Source organism: Ambystoma mexicanum, chromosome 3p (genome assembly GCF_040938575.1).
Source record: "Ambystoma mexicanum isolate Mex_15411 chromosome 3p, UKY_AmexF1_1, whole genome shotgun sequence".
Taxonomy (NCBI): domain Eukaryota; kingdom Metazoa; phylum Chordata; class Amphibia; order Caudata; family Ambystomatidae; genus Ambystoma; species Ambystoma mexicanum.
The window spans coordinates 24,889,665-24,905,961 of NC_090925.1; the positions used below are offsets into that span (position 1 = coordinate 24,889,665).

A 16,297-nucleotide genomic window follows, 5' to 3' on the forward strand; every position below is an offset into this window, starting at 1 on the left:
GCGCCCTCTACAGAAAAAATTTCCGAGGCCAGCAAGCTGGAAACGGATTATCAAAGATAAGGAATACGTCGGAGGAACATCCCATTGAAAGAACGTTACAAGGTAAGAAGTAACTTGTTCATCTATTTGATATAATGGTTGTTTTTAGACAATACACAATTTCAGATAGTATCTTATCCCTGTGTGTTTGATGCATATTTGTATTAGTCAAAACCCTAGAGGAAAGAAGTTCCATATTTAATAGAGAATACTAGGGCTAGTTTGCAATTCCATTTAAGAGAGATGCCTGGATGGTCGAATTCTATAAACGCTAAAGCGGGATTTATTTCAAAGGTTAAAGTTTTGGTTAGATAATCAAATTTAAGCAGCATGTGGTCACCCACTCCAGGAACCCCATTACTCACGTACCCGCAACTAGTTATATACACAAATAGTCTTTCATAGAGTGGGAACCACCTTGATGCCAAGTATGACAGGGGAGGTGATCGGCCTGATTTGTGTTTGACTGCGACAGATCCCATTCTGTAACATAAGAGTCACATTTTTTTCCTCTTTGTCCACTTTCCGAGGCTATGTCTTCAATTATGAAGCCATTGTTGATTTTTAGGCCCTCAAATCAGTCAGAATTAAAATCGCCACCCATTTTGATTTCATAGTTCGGATGTGATATGGCCCATTGCGCCAAAATGTTGGATATTCTTTGGTGAAATTCTTCTAGATTATATTTCAGCAGATTCTGCTAGACATTGATTAATAATGATTTCGTTTTTTTCCCATTTAGATGAACTTTGATAGCCAACAATCCGTTAGAAGGGTGAACCAGTTTATTTTACTTTTTAAGGTTCCTATTTATCGCTAGTACGCCACTTCGTCGACCAGTCACAGCTTGTGTAGCAGCGTATGTTTCATAGCCATTCAACTGGAAATGTGAACACCTCATGGTTTCTAGTATCATCAGGACCGTGGCTGTATTTTGATGTTTTGGGCTATGGAACCAGGAATTAAGATTTGAGCCACAAGCATTCTATGAGGTTATTTTAATAGTCAGTGGTAAAGTTGGGCGAGCCCTCGTTCAAGCGCCATGAAGGTTTTTATCCCTGGTTCAACCCATGACCAGCCCTGACCTACAGAGGCAGTTGAGACTTTCTTTCTCAGTCATGCAAGTTCCCTCTTTCTTTACATAAGGTAATTCAGCTTCAAACGATATGAACTCCTTGCCATCATCCAAGGAATCCATATCGAACAGCTTATAACCCAAGATCTCATATTCAACGCTGGTCCCATATTAGTCTTGAGATGATGATGGATTGGTACCCACAGAACATACGGTTATTGTTCTGAGGGAGTGTAACCCACTCAATAGCATCTGATTTAGCGATCCTAGTGCTGGAATTTGTTTTAATAGGTGCAACAGGGACAATCTGTTTGTTCTACTCTACCATTCATTTCTAAATTACTCTCCCATCCCATGATCTTTGAAGACTAGATTTCTGTTTTCAGTGCAGTTTGTTGCTTGGTAGGGGTACAAGTTAATGGCTTGGGAGATGCTTTATTACCAATACATGCACCTATTGCAGCATCTCTACTAATTTCTATTTGTTCGGTAATAACTATTGGTTTTGCAGCACCCTCCTCCATTAAACTTTTGAAAGCTGCTGGTTTTATGGAATATCCCTCGTTTTTTCACCCCAAAATAGCAAAGAAAGGTGACATTTTAGTTTGCTTTATACCCTCTCCTCCAGTGTTAAGATGTACAGGTAAAGACATTAGCCCTGATTCACAGAACGTTTTCCAATGGGCTTTTGCTATTATAAAACTCTTCTGTGAATTGGGCTCATTGAGTCAACTTGTGAGTCCTTATAATTATGCAACAATGTTTTTTTTTCTCCAGTGTGATGGAGTGTACATCTACATTCTCCTTATCTTGCTCTACTTGTATGTTAATAGGATCATTATGTACAATCTCAGAGGCCAAGGGTGGAAGGATTGGAAGCCCTGGCAGGATTTCTGATAGCAACTCCTTTTTCGGTGTTAATGCCCGCAGTTAGATTAGATGCTCTGGTGGAATTTGTAACCGTATCCCCTTTTACAGCTTTTTTACCAAAATTATTCAAATCAGTCGATGTTTTCTACAGACAGATTCTGCACATTTCTTATTGTTGAGTAGTGGCCATTGTCACAATCACACTTAACTGGAAAGGAAGAGAGATCGACGCTCTCACCCGGACCACGGAAGCCGAATGAACTCGACCCTCCCACCGTGGTTGGCACAGGCGCCTGATATAGAGAACAGGTCGCCATGTGGCAGCCAATGGGGAGGGAAGAGGGGTTAGGGAGCGCTGGTGGATAGGATGGGGAGTTAGGAACACCGGAGAGAGGGTAAGGAACTCCTAATTTGGATGGGACAGGGCAAGCACCAGGGAAGAACCCTACTCTAACATATAACCAACATCAATACCATAAGCGCTACTGATATTGCCCAATTCCTAAGCAGCACACCTTGATACATGTACTACACCCTGCTGGTTCACAGCAAACGCATAAGCAAGCAACATGATGGAAACGCACAGAAGGAAGAAATTCCCATAATGATCAAACAAGACACATGGCCCTTTGGGCAGCAGAAGCAACCTACAAACTTAAATGGTACCCCCCACTAGTTCACTGCACTAGTGAAGATTAACGTCATTGCTATGTCATGTAGAGTTTTTGTCCATGGCTATTTCTTTACACTTATACAAATATCCGAATGCCCAGCCAGGTACTACGTTTGCATGTTCATTCTTATTACGGCATGTAACGTTTATTTTACTTGACACACAGCACTGCATTAAATGAACGTGCTCCGCTACTTATCTTAGGTCTGGGAGCCCCTCGGGACTTCCCAGACGAAATATGGCCCGCTGTAAATCACTCCCGACAACATTCCATAAATGTCATTAAACACTGTGCTTTCCCAAGTACTTATCTTTGGTCTGGGGAGCCCCACGGGACTTCCCAGACGATGAACGTGCCGCCGTGTTAGTAATCTGTCACCTCGAGCCTTCCTGCTCCTTCCGAACCGCGGCCGTGGAAAGTTCAGAGTTCCGGGACTTACATCGCTCCTCTCCGCACGCGGCTGCCTGCCTCAAAGCTGCATCAAAATAAGCCACACCTGCACACTGCCGTTGCCTGCTAATAAGCTGTTCTTAATTCAAGACAGCTGGCAGTGCGTGCACGTGCACAACTACAGGAAAGCGCTAAGGATTCTGGGAACTGTAGTTCCAAGTCTCCAATATCTTAATGGGCATATTTTAGCACTCCACGCCTTTGCCAGCCCTGATTCCTGACAGCCATGAATTTTAACACCCTGCATATTTTTCTTTTTTTTTCTTTACAATTTTTGTAGATCCTAATTCCTTTCTTCTCGCCTTGTCCTCTTTAAGTCTAATTCTGCGTAAATTTGGAGTAGTTTGTGGAGGAGAATTAAAAGATTCAGGCTGTATGATAGAATTATTTGTCATTTTTTCTCTGAATTCATTTGTCTGTTAAAATATCTACCAAAGGCGATGAACTATTAGGTGGAGAAAGATCTGAGTCACCTTGCGTCAGCGGGAGCTTTATTTCTGAATGCAATATAGAAGGGCCGCTACCCACTAAGAAGAACTATTTTTGGATGTCCCTTTCCATCATTACCAATTTATGTGTTAGAGTTGCCAATCTCCCACATATCACCCCCATGTCATGTGATTTACACATTCCTGTATCTCAACTACCTCCATATAGGGATTTATCACATATAGGCTTTTTCCAATGATGTTACAGATGTCTGCACACCAATTGATGCAGTTGTATAAGGTATTGGAGTTGTCATTGATCATTTTAGTTTGTGTGGCAACAGATACTCTGCAAACACTTTTTTCTCCAGACATATCCTGATTTTTGAGAATGTTTGAGCCACATGCCAAAATAAACCCAAATATATTAATTTTGGCCATCATATCAATTGGTGTTGACCCAATATCCCGTATGTCAAGTTTTGTGTCATGCCCCTATCCAATAAATTCAGAATTCTAGGGAGTACAGGAAAAGAATAGATCTCAATTGGTGAGGGATTTTGTGTTTCTAATGTTTTCTCTTATGGGAATAGGAATCAACTCCCTCTGATTTCAATCAGGGTCTGCTCCATCAAGCAAAGGTTATCTTATTGAATCATTCAAATCATCTTGTGCAGGGGCAACAAGAGGCGCTAAATGTGCAGAGTAGTTCAGTAATGTGCTAATGGTAGGCTCCTCCAAACAATTGGATAGTAAATGTGCATCATTATACAGACGCACTTCATCTATCATAGCAGGAAGATGCGGACTTGGAGTGAACGGGCCTAGGGATAGATGCACTCGCTTCCCCAACTCACTAGATGCAACTGGTGCTAAAATTGACACATCAGAAAGTTATTGTGGGCACATTTCAGGAGGTCCTCTGGATCCACGTGTGTAGGGGAACATGAGGAATCCGTTTTTAGGCAATTTGCTGTTTCAATATTTATCATTTTGAATTGTGGCCTGAGGGCCCATAAAAACATCAGAGGGTTCATTTTGAACAATTATAGCATTAACCTTTTCTATATTGTTAGTAAGACGTGAAATTTCACTGTTCTTTAACGCAACATTATGTGCCACTTTAGCATCATTAGATGTTCCTTCGCTATGAAGGTTGTCTGTTGATAGTGGAAGTACATTCAGAGAATTGCCTGCTTTTGCAGCCGTATTCATATTTTGTTTATTTTTGAAAGAGCCCTGTTCTTTTTGGCTCTTCTCACTTCTCAGGCCAACCACCATGAAGTAAGATTACTTTTTTAAAACATTTTTTTTAATTCATGGAGTTCTCAAAAACCTTTAAGAAATTAAACTACAACAAAGAGAGATAAATAAGGAAAAGAACTCTAAACCAGTGCAACTCTTTGTTTAGACAGATTTCAAATTTGCAGCATTCATGCAAATATTAATGAATCCATGGCTGTATGCTGGCAGTTACTCTAATGAATCCAAGGCTGTATGCTGGCAGTTACTTTAATGAATCCATGGCTGTATGCTGGCAGTTACTCTAATGAATCCATGGCTGTATGCTGGCAGTTACTCTAATGCAGCCAAGGCTGTATGCTGGCAGTTACTCTAATGCATCCACGGCTGTATGCTGGCAGTTACTCTAATGAATCCACGGCTGTATGCTGGCAGTTACTCTAATGAATCCATGGCTGTATGCTGGCAGTTACTCTAATGAATCCATGGCTGTATGCTGGCAGTTACTCTAATGCATCCACGGCTGCATGCTGGCAGTTACTCTAATGCATCCACGGCTGTATGCTGGCAGTTACTCTAATGAATCCACGGCTGTATGCTGGCAGTTACTCTAATGAATCCATGGCTGTATGCTGGCAGTTACTCTAATGAATCCATGGCTGTATGCTGGCAGTTACTCTAATGCATCCACGGCTGTATGCTGGCAGTTACTCTAATGCATCCACGGCTGTATGCTGGCAGTTACTCTAATGCATCCACGGCTGTATGCTGGCAGTTACTCTAATGCATCCACGGCTGTATGCTGGCAGTTACTCTAATGAATCCATGGCTGTATGCTGGCAGTTACTCTAATGAATCCATGGCTGTATGCTGGCAGTTACTCTAATGAATCCATGGCTGTATGCTGGCAGTTACTCTAATGAATCCATGGCTGTATGCTGGCAGTTACTCTAATGCATCCACGGCTGTATGCTGGCAGTTACTCTAATGCATTCACGGCTGTATGCTGGCAGTTACTCTAATGAATCCATGGCTGTATGCTGGCAGTTACTCTAATGAATCCATGGCTGTATGCTGGCAGTTACTCTAATGAATCCATGGCTGTATGCTGGCAGTTACTCTAATGCATCCACGGCTGTATGCTGGCAGTTACTCTAATGCATTCACGGCTGTATGCTGGCAGTTACTCTACTCTATTTTTGTAGTTTACTGGGCTTCGGGTAACTTGAAGGTAGTAAGTTTTCTTAAGAACAAATACAATTAGGCTTTCACTAAAATCAATCTCTCCTACGCCATGCGGCCAATACAGTGTATTCTGTGAAAACCCAGTAATGTGACTGGGACTATGTCGCGTAGCATGAGATCAGGGGCTTGCTTGCCCACAGTCTCTCCTATGACATATAGCAAGAGTGAGTTCTCCTGTTAATTCTAGTGAAGCTTGCGCCTTTATGAATTACAGACCGCCGGAGATCAAAGGCTCTTTAGCCCGCAGTCTCTCCTACGGCGTGTAGCAACAGTGTGTTTCTTCTATAGATTGCCGTGAAGCTTGCACCTTACAATTACAAACTGCCGCAGATCCCAGGCTCATTAGCCCGCAGTCTCTCCTACGGCGTGTAGCAACAGTGTGTTTCTTCAATAGATTGCCGTGAAGCTTGCACCTTACAATTACAAACTGCCGCAGATCCCAGGCTCATTAGCCCGCAGTCTCTCCTACGGCGTGTAGCAACAGTGTGTTTCTTCAATAGATTGCCGTGAAGCTTGCATCTTACAATTACAAACTGCCGGAAAACCATGGCTCTTTAGCCCACAGTCTCTCCTACGGCGTGTAGCAACAGTGTGTTTCTTCTATAGATTGCCGAGAAGCTTGCACCTTACAATTACAAACTGCCGCAGATCCCAGGCTCATTAGCCCGCAGTATCTTCTACAGCGTGTAGGCAGCAAGGTAAGTTATCTTAGTGTTGTATGTTAAGGCTTAAGTTTTCAGAAATGCACACTGTGCCACAGGAGATCAAGAGCTCGTATGCCAGCAGTTTCTCCTACAGTGTCTTGCCCAAAGAAAGGAGCCTATGCTGTAAAATATGCAAGCTGTGAAACCAACGGCTTGTTTGCCCACAGTCTCTCTCGCAGATTGAAACCAGCACACTGAATCCACTCTGCAAAGCGCGAAAGAAAATGCTTTTGGAATTACAGAATCGATTCACAAGAGAACACGTGTTCATTTACCCACAGTCCCTCCTATGATATATGGGTGATCCATTACGTTGTTTCCATTTTACACATTGGGTCTCTGATATCCCAAGTCGTCCGAGATCATGAAACACTGTTACTCCCGGTATCGCCACAATGTTTATGCTCCTACATAGAATTAGGATAGTACTGTTATCAATGAAAGCCTATGCAATACAATTGTAATGTTAGAGTGCATAATGCTCACCGCAGTAAATTAGGTTCGCAGAAGTGAGCTCAGGAAGTTATTTTGTTCTGGGCACGTTACACTCTCCACAAAACACACTGCACCGCGATCCGTGCCAGTGTGGTTATTTTATATTATTGCAGTTGAAATGTTCCTGGTGGATAGAAGGTGAAGAAAGACTGCTCCCAGGGAAAAATAGTATTCTGCCAGTAATGCCTCAAAACACACTGCACCGCACACTAGTGGCCTTTTGCCTAGAAACGAGAATACCTGTTTATAAGTTACTTACTTGAAAATGAAGTTGGTTGGTAACTGTAACTCAGAGTGAACAGTTAGAAAAGTTATTACTTACCTTAGAAATGTTCGGTCATTCTGAAAATATAAGGTTGTTTTACTTACCATAGAAATGTTTTGCCTTTCTGAAAAGTATATGTAACCTCTTTCTTTCCTCAGAAACTGATCGCCATTCTAACAGAAAGTAGATGTAAGGTTATATTACTCACCTGTGATTTGGTTGTGCCTCTTCCCAAAAAAGTAATGCTGTTGGTTTCACTTCACTATTCCGGTTAGGATAAATGTACGAGTGTCCCCAACTGTGTCTTGCTTCCCCTGACTTGTTAGCCGGTCACGAAAAAGTCTGTCTTAGGTTTTACCTACCTAGAATAACTGAGTCACTCATAGTGTAAAACTGGGTTTTGCTTTCCCTGGTTGGTTTTAGACGGACACAAAAAGAGTTTGTCTACACCTGCCTTTAAGTTGCTTATAGCTCTTGTAAAAAAAAAGTATAGGTTTTACTTGCCTTGAGTAGAACGGTGTTCTCCTAAAATAAGTTAGTTATTGCTTCCCTTAGTCTGTGAACTGGAAAGCAACTGCAATTGAATATTACACCCCAAGACCCAACTCCCCTAGAATAACTGTTATCCTGAATCAGAGTTCTAGGTGTTTTACGGTTCCTAGAATCAGTTTCACTAGATCAGAAAAGTATATTGTCCAGTTGATATTACTTTGTAATTTCTTGCTGAGCGCCACGGTACAACTGATAGGGTGTACTTCCCTGGTATTATTGAAAGTAATCTAAAAGTAACTATTGGTTTTGACTTACCTAGAACTCCTGTTAGGTGTTCCAAATAAGGTTATATGCTTTGGTCTGTGTACCTTCAAGCATAGTATTGTGTTTTTCCATAATGTGTTTATATGTTCTGTGATGGTACATATTTCCTCCAAGATTTATCTGGGCCTACTTGTATTTAAATTAACATATTATTTTTACAATACATAGTGTTTCAGTGTTTCTTTGGACCATTTCTATTACTATTTCTTTGTACTGATTGTACAGCCCTCTCTTCCTCCTAAGCTAAGTCTGACTGTTCTGTCTACGCTACCATGAACTCTGGTGGTACAGCCTTCTAGTAAGAGTAGAGTCTTGTACTGTCTCCGCTGAATGGTTTTACGGAAAACTGTCCTAACAGGTTAATTGGCTTTTCCTAGTAACAGTAAGTCTGCAGTTCGCAATCTACCTCTGAAAAGCTCCATCGCTAACAGGGCCTTGAGTGCAATTAAAAGTAGGGGTCTTGTGCTAAAAATGCGAACAGCCCTCCAAGTGCCCACAATTGGTTTCAGTCCCATGCACCATCAGTGGTCATGCCCTACACATGTGAGCGTGGTGCTAGTAAAGAGGGACAACGCCACCTCTTTGGCAAAATGTCAGACCAGACCTCGAATGACGAACCAGCGGTTCCCCCACATCTTCCTTGTTTGTCATACAAGCATTTCCTTTGAGTTCGCTAGAGAAGAGCCAAGTTCTAAATTCTTGGATCAAATATTTTAAAATGCCCAAGAACTTGGCAAACAAAAAGCAATGTTTGAATTTAAGTTTTGGGCACATGGGTCCACATTGCCTTATGGCAGTGGGAAACATTCATTAAAATACCTTTTTTAACCGTTGATTTGTTTCATGCTTTTGTCTTTCTTGACTTTGTGCATCAAGAAAGAGTGCACCACAAATGGCCTAGACCTATATACAGTGTGAAGGAAGATTGACTCAGTTGAGGTTTGAGCTGAAGTCCTTAACAGTCGCGTGGAATCTAAGAAAGGTACTTGTCCAGAGTACTTAGAAAATGCAAGACCAGTAGAGGGTCTTGGATGATGAGGTTTTTTCTTTTATGCACTCCATGATCTGATCAGAACGGGTGGGTCTGTAAGCTTTATTATTGCAGCCGTTTCCCTGGCGACACTAATGCAAGTGAACTAGCTGGGTTTCAAAACTGAAATGTGTTGCCCTTTTACTTGCTGATGACCTATCATTTCTAAGGTTTTTCCTGATGCTTTTTCCTGGCTATTTTATATGGCTTTTGTGCAGCTTTTGCTAAAAGGCAAGGTGGACTCTGTTACCTAGGCATCTGTTGCTAGGCGCATAGTAGTACATCACCAGTTGCCCTGAATGCTGTCGGCGGAAGGCCCATACTGCAGGGTCCAAGAAAGCAGATTTACAGTGACTCAATCGTAGGAGACCAATAACAGCTTGCTTGATCATCTGGAACGCTTTCGCGAAGAATTACTTTATGGGTTTGTGAAGCTGGATTGAGGGAGCTGTGCTCTAGGATCTGGTAACTTGCACCACGGGGGGGGGGGGGAAGTGAAAGTGGCAATACTTTCTGTGCTGCCAATGGTGTGTGATGGGTAGTAACTCTTCTTTCAAATTTGCAGTACTGTAGACCTGTTGGACTGGAACAGCCTTATTGACAGCAGGACAAAAATCTCTAAACTGCTCCTAGTGCCAAACCTGCAGGTATGTATGTGTGCACTGTTATTCACAACTGATGATTCTCGATCACTGTGAAATGATTGTGTGGGTTGTTGGGATTTGAGATTGTACCAATGCAGAGTTAAAAGGTACCTCTGCAGTGGTCGAGGTTTCTTTTGGTGCCAGGGAGGGCAGGCGTCTCCTGAGCAGGCACCGACATTCCAGATTACTCCAAGGTGGTGGTGGCTGATAAATATTTCCAGTGGAGATGCATGTATATGTCCCCCCCCCCTCCAAATTAGTGCATGTGAACGTGTAGCTCAGGAGCCCCAAATGATGCAGGGGGCTTTGTGGAGGGAAGTTCGAAGGGATTGTGTCCTCCGACGTATTCCTTATCTTTGATAATTCGTCTCCAGCTTGCTGGCCTCAGAATTTTTTTTCAGCAGAGGGTGCTGCGCATCGACGTCCGTCGAGTTGGTGTCCCTCAACAGCCACTGTATCGGCGCCGACGTCACCATGCCCATGAATAGCCACGCGCAGCGTCCGTTGCTCAGTTCCGTTTTTCTGCGCTTCGTGGGTCCTCGGAATATCATTGCTCAGTTCTTCAGTCAATTATACTTCATTATTCCTTGTGAATACCGACTCGTACTCGATGGCTTCCTCATCCGAACCGACAAATCCACGGTCCGGCTTCAAAAAATGTCGAGACTGTGGAAAGAAAATGACATTGACGGATCCTCACAGGATCGGTTTGTGGTGCCTGGGAGTCGAGCACCATTGTTCGGAGTGTGAGGACTGCATGTCCATGACGGCGAAAGCCTTGAAGGAGTGTAAGGGGAAGCTCGAGAGAGGTAAGGCAGTTAAAACTTCTTCAAAAGTTTCCTCGGCGGAGTTGAGACATTTGTCTCCTCGCCATCACAAAATACATTCTCGTTCTAGGTCTCAAAGCAGTTCCCATCACTCTTCGAGATCTAAGCATTCAAAAAAGAGACGTCGAAGATCCCCTTCCTCTTCTTCTTCTGTTTCCCCCAAAAAGGGTCTCCTGCCCCACAAAACATAGCTCTCAGGCTGAGTGGGAGGAATTCAGGAAAAAGATGCTTAGCGTCTTCGAGAAAGCGGCCTCGACCCCCTCGAAGACTGCTGAGGGTGATACCCAGGGAGAAAAATCAAAATGCTGCGAGTCGCAGCACCCGGCGAAAGAACCTACTCGTCACGAACCATCGAGTAAAGGCAAGGTTGTGTCTTCGTCGTCGAAGATCCCTTCGACGCATAGATCTGCGTCTTCGACGCCATTATCGAAGGGTTCTTCGACGCACAGGTCAGTCGATTCGACGCCGTCTTCGACGCAGAGAATGGACAAACCCACAGCCACCTCACAGCCAGTGGCCATACCCAGAGCCTCGATCACGCGAACGTCGTCGACAACCTCGAGTAGAATTCTGATACTCTCGAGTTCCTCGAGGCCTCTACCAACTTTCTCGATGTCTTTTTCGATGGCTTTGAAGACTTTAACGTCCGCATCGACGACGCCGATGTTTTCTCAGCCAATTATGACGAATTTGGCCCCTTCTGCTCTGGAAATGGGATTTATACCATTTCCAAGATCTGATCATTCCAGAGCCTTAGCATCTATTTATGAGGAAGGGGAGAATTTGGATCAGGAGAGACCTTTTGAGTTGCAGGGATCTGCAACTCCTGTACCAGAGGAATTTACCTGTGAGCAAGGTAGGTTTAAGGACCTCCAAGAATCCTTACATGAAGCAAGTGGGTTGGACACTTCCCCAGAAGTGGAATTTGCCAGACCAGACCCAGGGGAACATGCTGAAACCCCTTATAGAACCTTGATGGCAAGGATAATAGAGTTCATGGGGTGGTCTATACCCTCACCTGCTTTTCAGCAAGACGACCTCACAGACATTTTGGTTAAAGGTCCACAGGAGGATCCTGTGGTACCATTTCATGCGGCATTACAAAGGAAAATATTGGCAAACTGGGAAACCCCTGAGGTTATCCCGGCGGTTAACAAAAAATGATCAGCCAAGTATAGGGTGTCTACTGCTGACCCTGAATATTTATCCAAACACCCAACTCCGGAGAGTCTGGTTGTTCAGGCAGCAACTTCATCAGGTAGTAAATCGGCTTACCCTACTGTTCCACAGGACAGGGATGACAAGAGATATGTCTCTATGGCCAAAAAATGTGTTTTCTGCATGTAGCATGGCGTTGAAATCCATCAATGCTACTTGTACGCTTGCAAGGTTCAGCCACACACTTTGGGAGTGTGCTTCATCAGTGGCTGACTGCCTCCCGGAGGGAGAAGAAAGGGAAGCGTTTCTAAACATCATTAAGGATGGTAAAGACGCAATGTGCGAATCCCTTCAGACTGGCATCGATTCTGCTGACAGCATCAGCAGGGCCATGGCGGCAAGTACAACAACCCGGAGATTTGCTTGGTTGCGAAGGTCTGGTTTTGCTCCAGATTCCAGCTTCAAACATCAAAGGCAGCAGCAAAATCCCTGATAGCTGCAATCCGTCACACCATATCGCCCCTCAGGAACATCTTCGAGAGGTGAGTCCTTTCGCTTCTATTCTGCATTCGGAAGAGGAAGAGGACAGCCAGTTCAAAAGGGGTCACAAAAAATTCACCCGAGGTGGACGGATTAAAAATACAAAAGCCGCAGCAGCAGCAGGTGCCTCTTTACCCTCGGCATCTGCATCAGCCGCCTCCAAACCGCTCTGAGGACTCTCCTCACAAGACACCAGTAGGGGGCAGGTTAACTCAACATCTGACGGAATGGCAGGCTATTATGTCAGATGCTTGGGCATTGGAGACAGTTGCCCAAGGTTACTGCCTGCTTTTTCTACGCATCCCTCAGAGTCATCCACCGGGGAACAGCTCTCTGAAAGTTCCAGATCCGCTCCTCTTGCAGGAAATTGTAGACCTGCTAGAGAAAGGTGCCATAGAACCGGTACCTGTAACAGAGGGGAACAAGGGTTGGTACTCCCCCCCCCCCCCCCCCTCCCCCCCCCCCTCCCCCCCCCCTTACTTTCTCATCCTGAAGAAAGACGGAGGACTGAGACCTATCTTGGACTTAAGAGAATTGAACAAGTTCCTCAGGAAGGGCAGTTCAAGATGGTAACTCTCTCTCAGATCCTTCAGGCCCTCCAGCTCCAGGACTGGCTGGTATCTCTGGACCTCCAGGATGCTTATTTCCATGTGCCAATCCATCTCAAACACAGGAAATACCTGAGGTTTGTAATTGGCGGCTCTCATGATCAATTTCGAGTTCTGCCATTTGGGCTGACCTCCACCCCGAGGGTCTTCACCAAGTTAATGTCGGTAGTGGCTGGAAGCCTAAGGAAGGGAGGGATTCACGTCTACCCCTACCTGGACGTTTGGCTGATCAGGGCTGTATCTTCGGAACAAGCTCAGATCCAGCTAGATTATGTCTGCCACTTCCTTCACAAACTGGGCTTCTCCCTCAATTTAAAGAAGTCACAGATGATACCATCAGAGAGGCTCCAGTTCATCGGAGCAGTCCTGGACACTTATCTGCGAAAAGCCTCACCACCAGAGGTGAGGGCTCAAGATATTCTGCAGATGGTCACCAAGTTTCAAAATGCCCAACATCTCCCAGCCTTCGACTTTTTGAGGTTACTAGGCCTCATGGCATCCTGCATCTTCCTTGTGCCAGAGGCTCGCCTGAGAATGAGCTCTCCCCAGTGGGCACTAAGAACCCAGTGGTCGCAGTTGTCAGGAAAAATGACAGATCTCCTTCAGATTCCGGACAAGGTAGCCCGAGACCTTCAATGGTGGGCTTATCGGGAGAACATTTTGAAAGCAGAACTGTTTTGGCAACCCTGGCTAGAGATAACAGTAGTCACGGATGCCTCACTCACGGGGTGGGGAGCCCATGCCAACAACTTGACCATCAGCGGTTGTTGGTCTCCATCGGAGTCCAGACTACACATCAACCTATTGGAGCTGAGAGCGATCAGACTAGCGCTGAAAGCTTTCCTGCCATCAGTACAGGGAAAAAATGTCCTGATAAAATACGGACAACACAGTGGCCATGCACTACCTCAACAAAAGAGGAGGTGTGGGATCATTGCCACTGTGCAGAGAGGCAATGCAGCTCTGGTTTTGGGCAATTCAAGAAGGAATCTCTCTATCGGCTGCTCACCTAGCCAGAGAGAAGAACTTGACGGCGGACGCTCTGAGCAGGCAGGGCACAGTCTCCCACGAGTGGGAACTAGCTCAGGAAGTCCTTCAGGAGATCTTTGCCCTTTGAGGAACCCCAGAGCTGTTCGCCACCAGTACCAACAGGAAGTGCGATCTGTTTTGTTCAAGGGAATTTCCCCCGAGAGGAGCTCTAGGGGACGCATTCTTAGTGGACTGGGAGTTTCCACTCCTGTACACGTTTCCACCAGTCCGTCATTCCTCAAATGATCAGGAGGTTGAGAAGATTCCGGAGGACCATGATCCTAATTTCCCCAGACTGGGCCAGGAGAACGTGGTACCCGGACCTTCTGGACATGTCCATCTGCCCTCCAATTCGCCTTCCACTCAAGGAGAATCTTCTCTCACAGAAGGGAGGTCAGGGTCTCCATCCAGACATCAGAACCCTCAACCTTCACGCTTGGCTTCTGAAAGGTTGAGATACAAGGATTGGGACCTCCCCGATGACGTCATGGAGGTGTTGCTTTCGGCCAGAAGGCCAGCAACAAAGTCTTTATACCTATGCCGTTGGAACAGATTTTTTAGCTGGTGTAGAGAAGAGAATATTGACCCCTTTTCATGTGGTACACCAACGGTGTTATCCTTTCTACTCTATTTGGCAAATTCAGGCCTTCAAGTTGGCACTATCAAGGGCTATCTCGCAGCGCTATCGATCTTCAAGCGCACTGCAGAGAAGCCATCGTATTTCAAATTACCCTTAGTAATACAATTTCTAAAGGGATTAACTAATGTCTATCCTCCAAGACCATTCCAAGTTCCCTTATGGGACTTAAATTTAGTCTTACATTTCCTGATGGGTACTCCTTTCGAACCACTCCACTCTTGTTCGCTAAGTTTTCTCACCCATAAAACTGTCTTATTAGTGGCACTAACATCTGCTAGAAGGGTTAGCGAATTACAAGCTCTATCTTGTAAACCCCCTCATACAATTTTTCATAAAGACAAAGTTGTCCTACAGGTGAAGCCTAATTTCCTCCCAAAGGTGGTTTCTGAATTCCACATCACTCAGAAAATTACATTACCTTCATTCTATCCTCCTCTCCATCCGGGGAAAGAGGAAGAAAGGCTACTCAGGCTGGACCCAAGGCGGGCTTTAAGCTTTTACATCAGCAAACTTGCTAGGATTAGGCAAGCAGACAAACTGTTCATAGGTTACTCAGGGCACAAATTGGGACTACCGATCACAAAACAGACAATTTCCAGATGGATTATTTTGGCCATTCTGGAATGTTACAAACTAGCAGGGAAAGAGCCCCCTCAAAGTCTTAGGGCTCATTCAACCAGGGGTATCGCAGCCTCTTCGGCCCTCCAAAGAGGGGTTCCGGTTCGAGAGATGTGCGGCTGCCACATGGTCGTCCGCACATACCTTCACAAGATTTTACAACCTGGATTCCTCCTAGTCAAGAGACTAGGTTTGGCAAAGCAGTATTACATTCTGTTCATTCCTTAAGGGAAACATGGCGTTTTGACTCCCACCTCCAATTACACAACACTGCTATGGGAGTGTATCAAAGATAAGGAATATGTCGGAGGAACAATCGAAAGAACATTACCAGGTAAGAAGTAACTTGTTCTTCTCACCCAACACACCCTTCTGGAGAACATTTATTTAGATAATGGGCCTCATTACGAGTTGGGTGGTATTCTGGCAGTAAATCCACCGGAAATACCCCCGACTGAATTACCATTACCGCCACTTGGTCTGGCGGAATTACCGTCGGATTACAAGTGCTGGTGTAAATCCACATGAGGCCATGGGACTCTGTGGGGCTTTTTTAAGCAGAATTACTGCTCTGGTAATTCTGCTGATTTTGCTCCTTTTGTCGGCAGGTAGTTGGAGCATTCACCACCAGCACGATGCTGGAGGTCACTGCTCCACCCCAGGGCCATACTGGACATTGGTGGGGATTCCATTACTGACCATGTGTTCCCTCTGTGCCACTCCTGTAATGAATCCCAATATGTTGGAGCACACCTTTTGAGAACATGGAGGTAAAAATCAATACAATAGGCTTTTTAGAGTAGCACCTGAAGAGACCTTTTCCATAGAGCATGTGTCCGCAGTTAATGCTGGCATTGCCATTGTAATGCACTTACCTGTCACTTGAAGCACTTTGCTGTC

The 16,297-nt window shown here is 44.7% G+C and overlaps 1 protein-coding gene across 1 annotated transcript in view; it reads left to right on the forward strand.

Annotated features, from left to right (window-relative positions):
• The window catches only part of PRODH (proline dehydrogenase 1), a 283,848-nt gene that overhangs the window by 142,900 nt on the left and 124,651 nt on the right, over positions 1-16,297 (forward strand). The window contains exon 8 of the mRNA XM_069650361.1: positions 9,899-9,980. Within this exon, the coding sequence (XP_069506462.1) occupies positions 9,899-9,980 (82 nt within the window). The remainder of the gene's footprint in view (positions 1-9,898; positions 9,981-16,297) is intronic.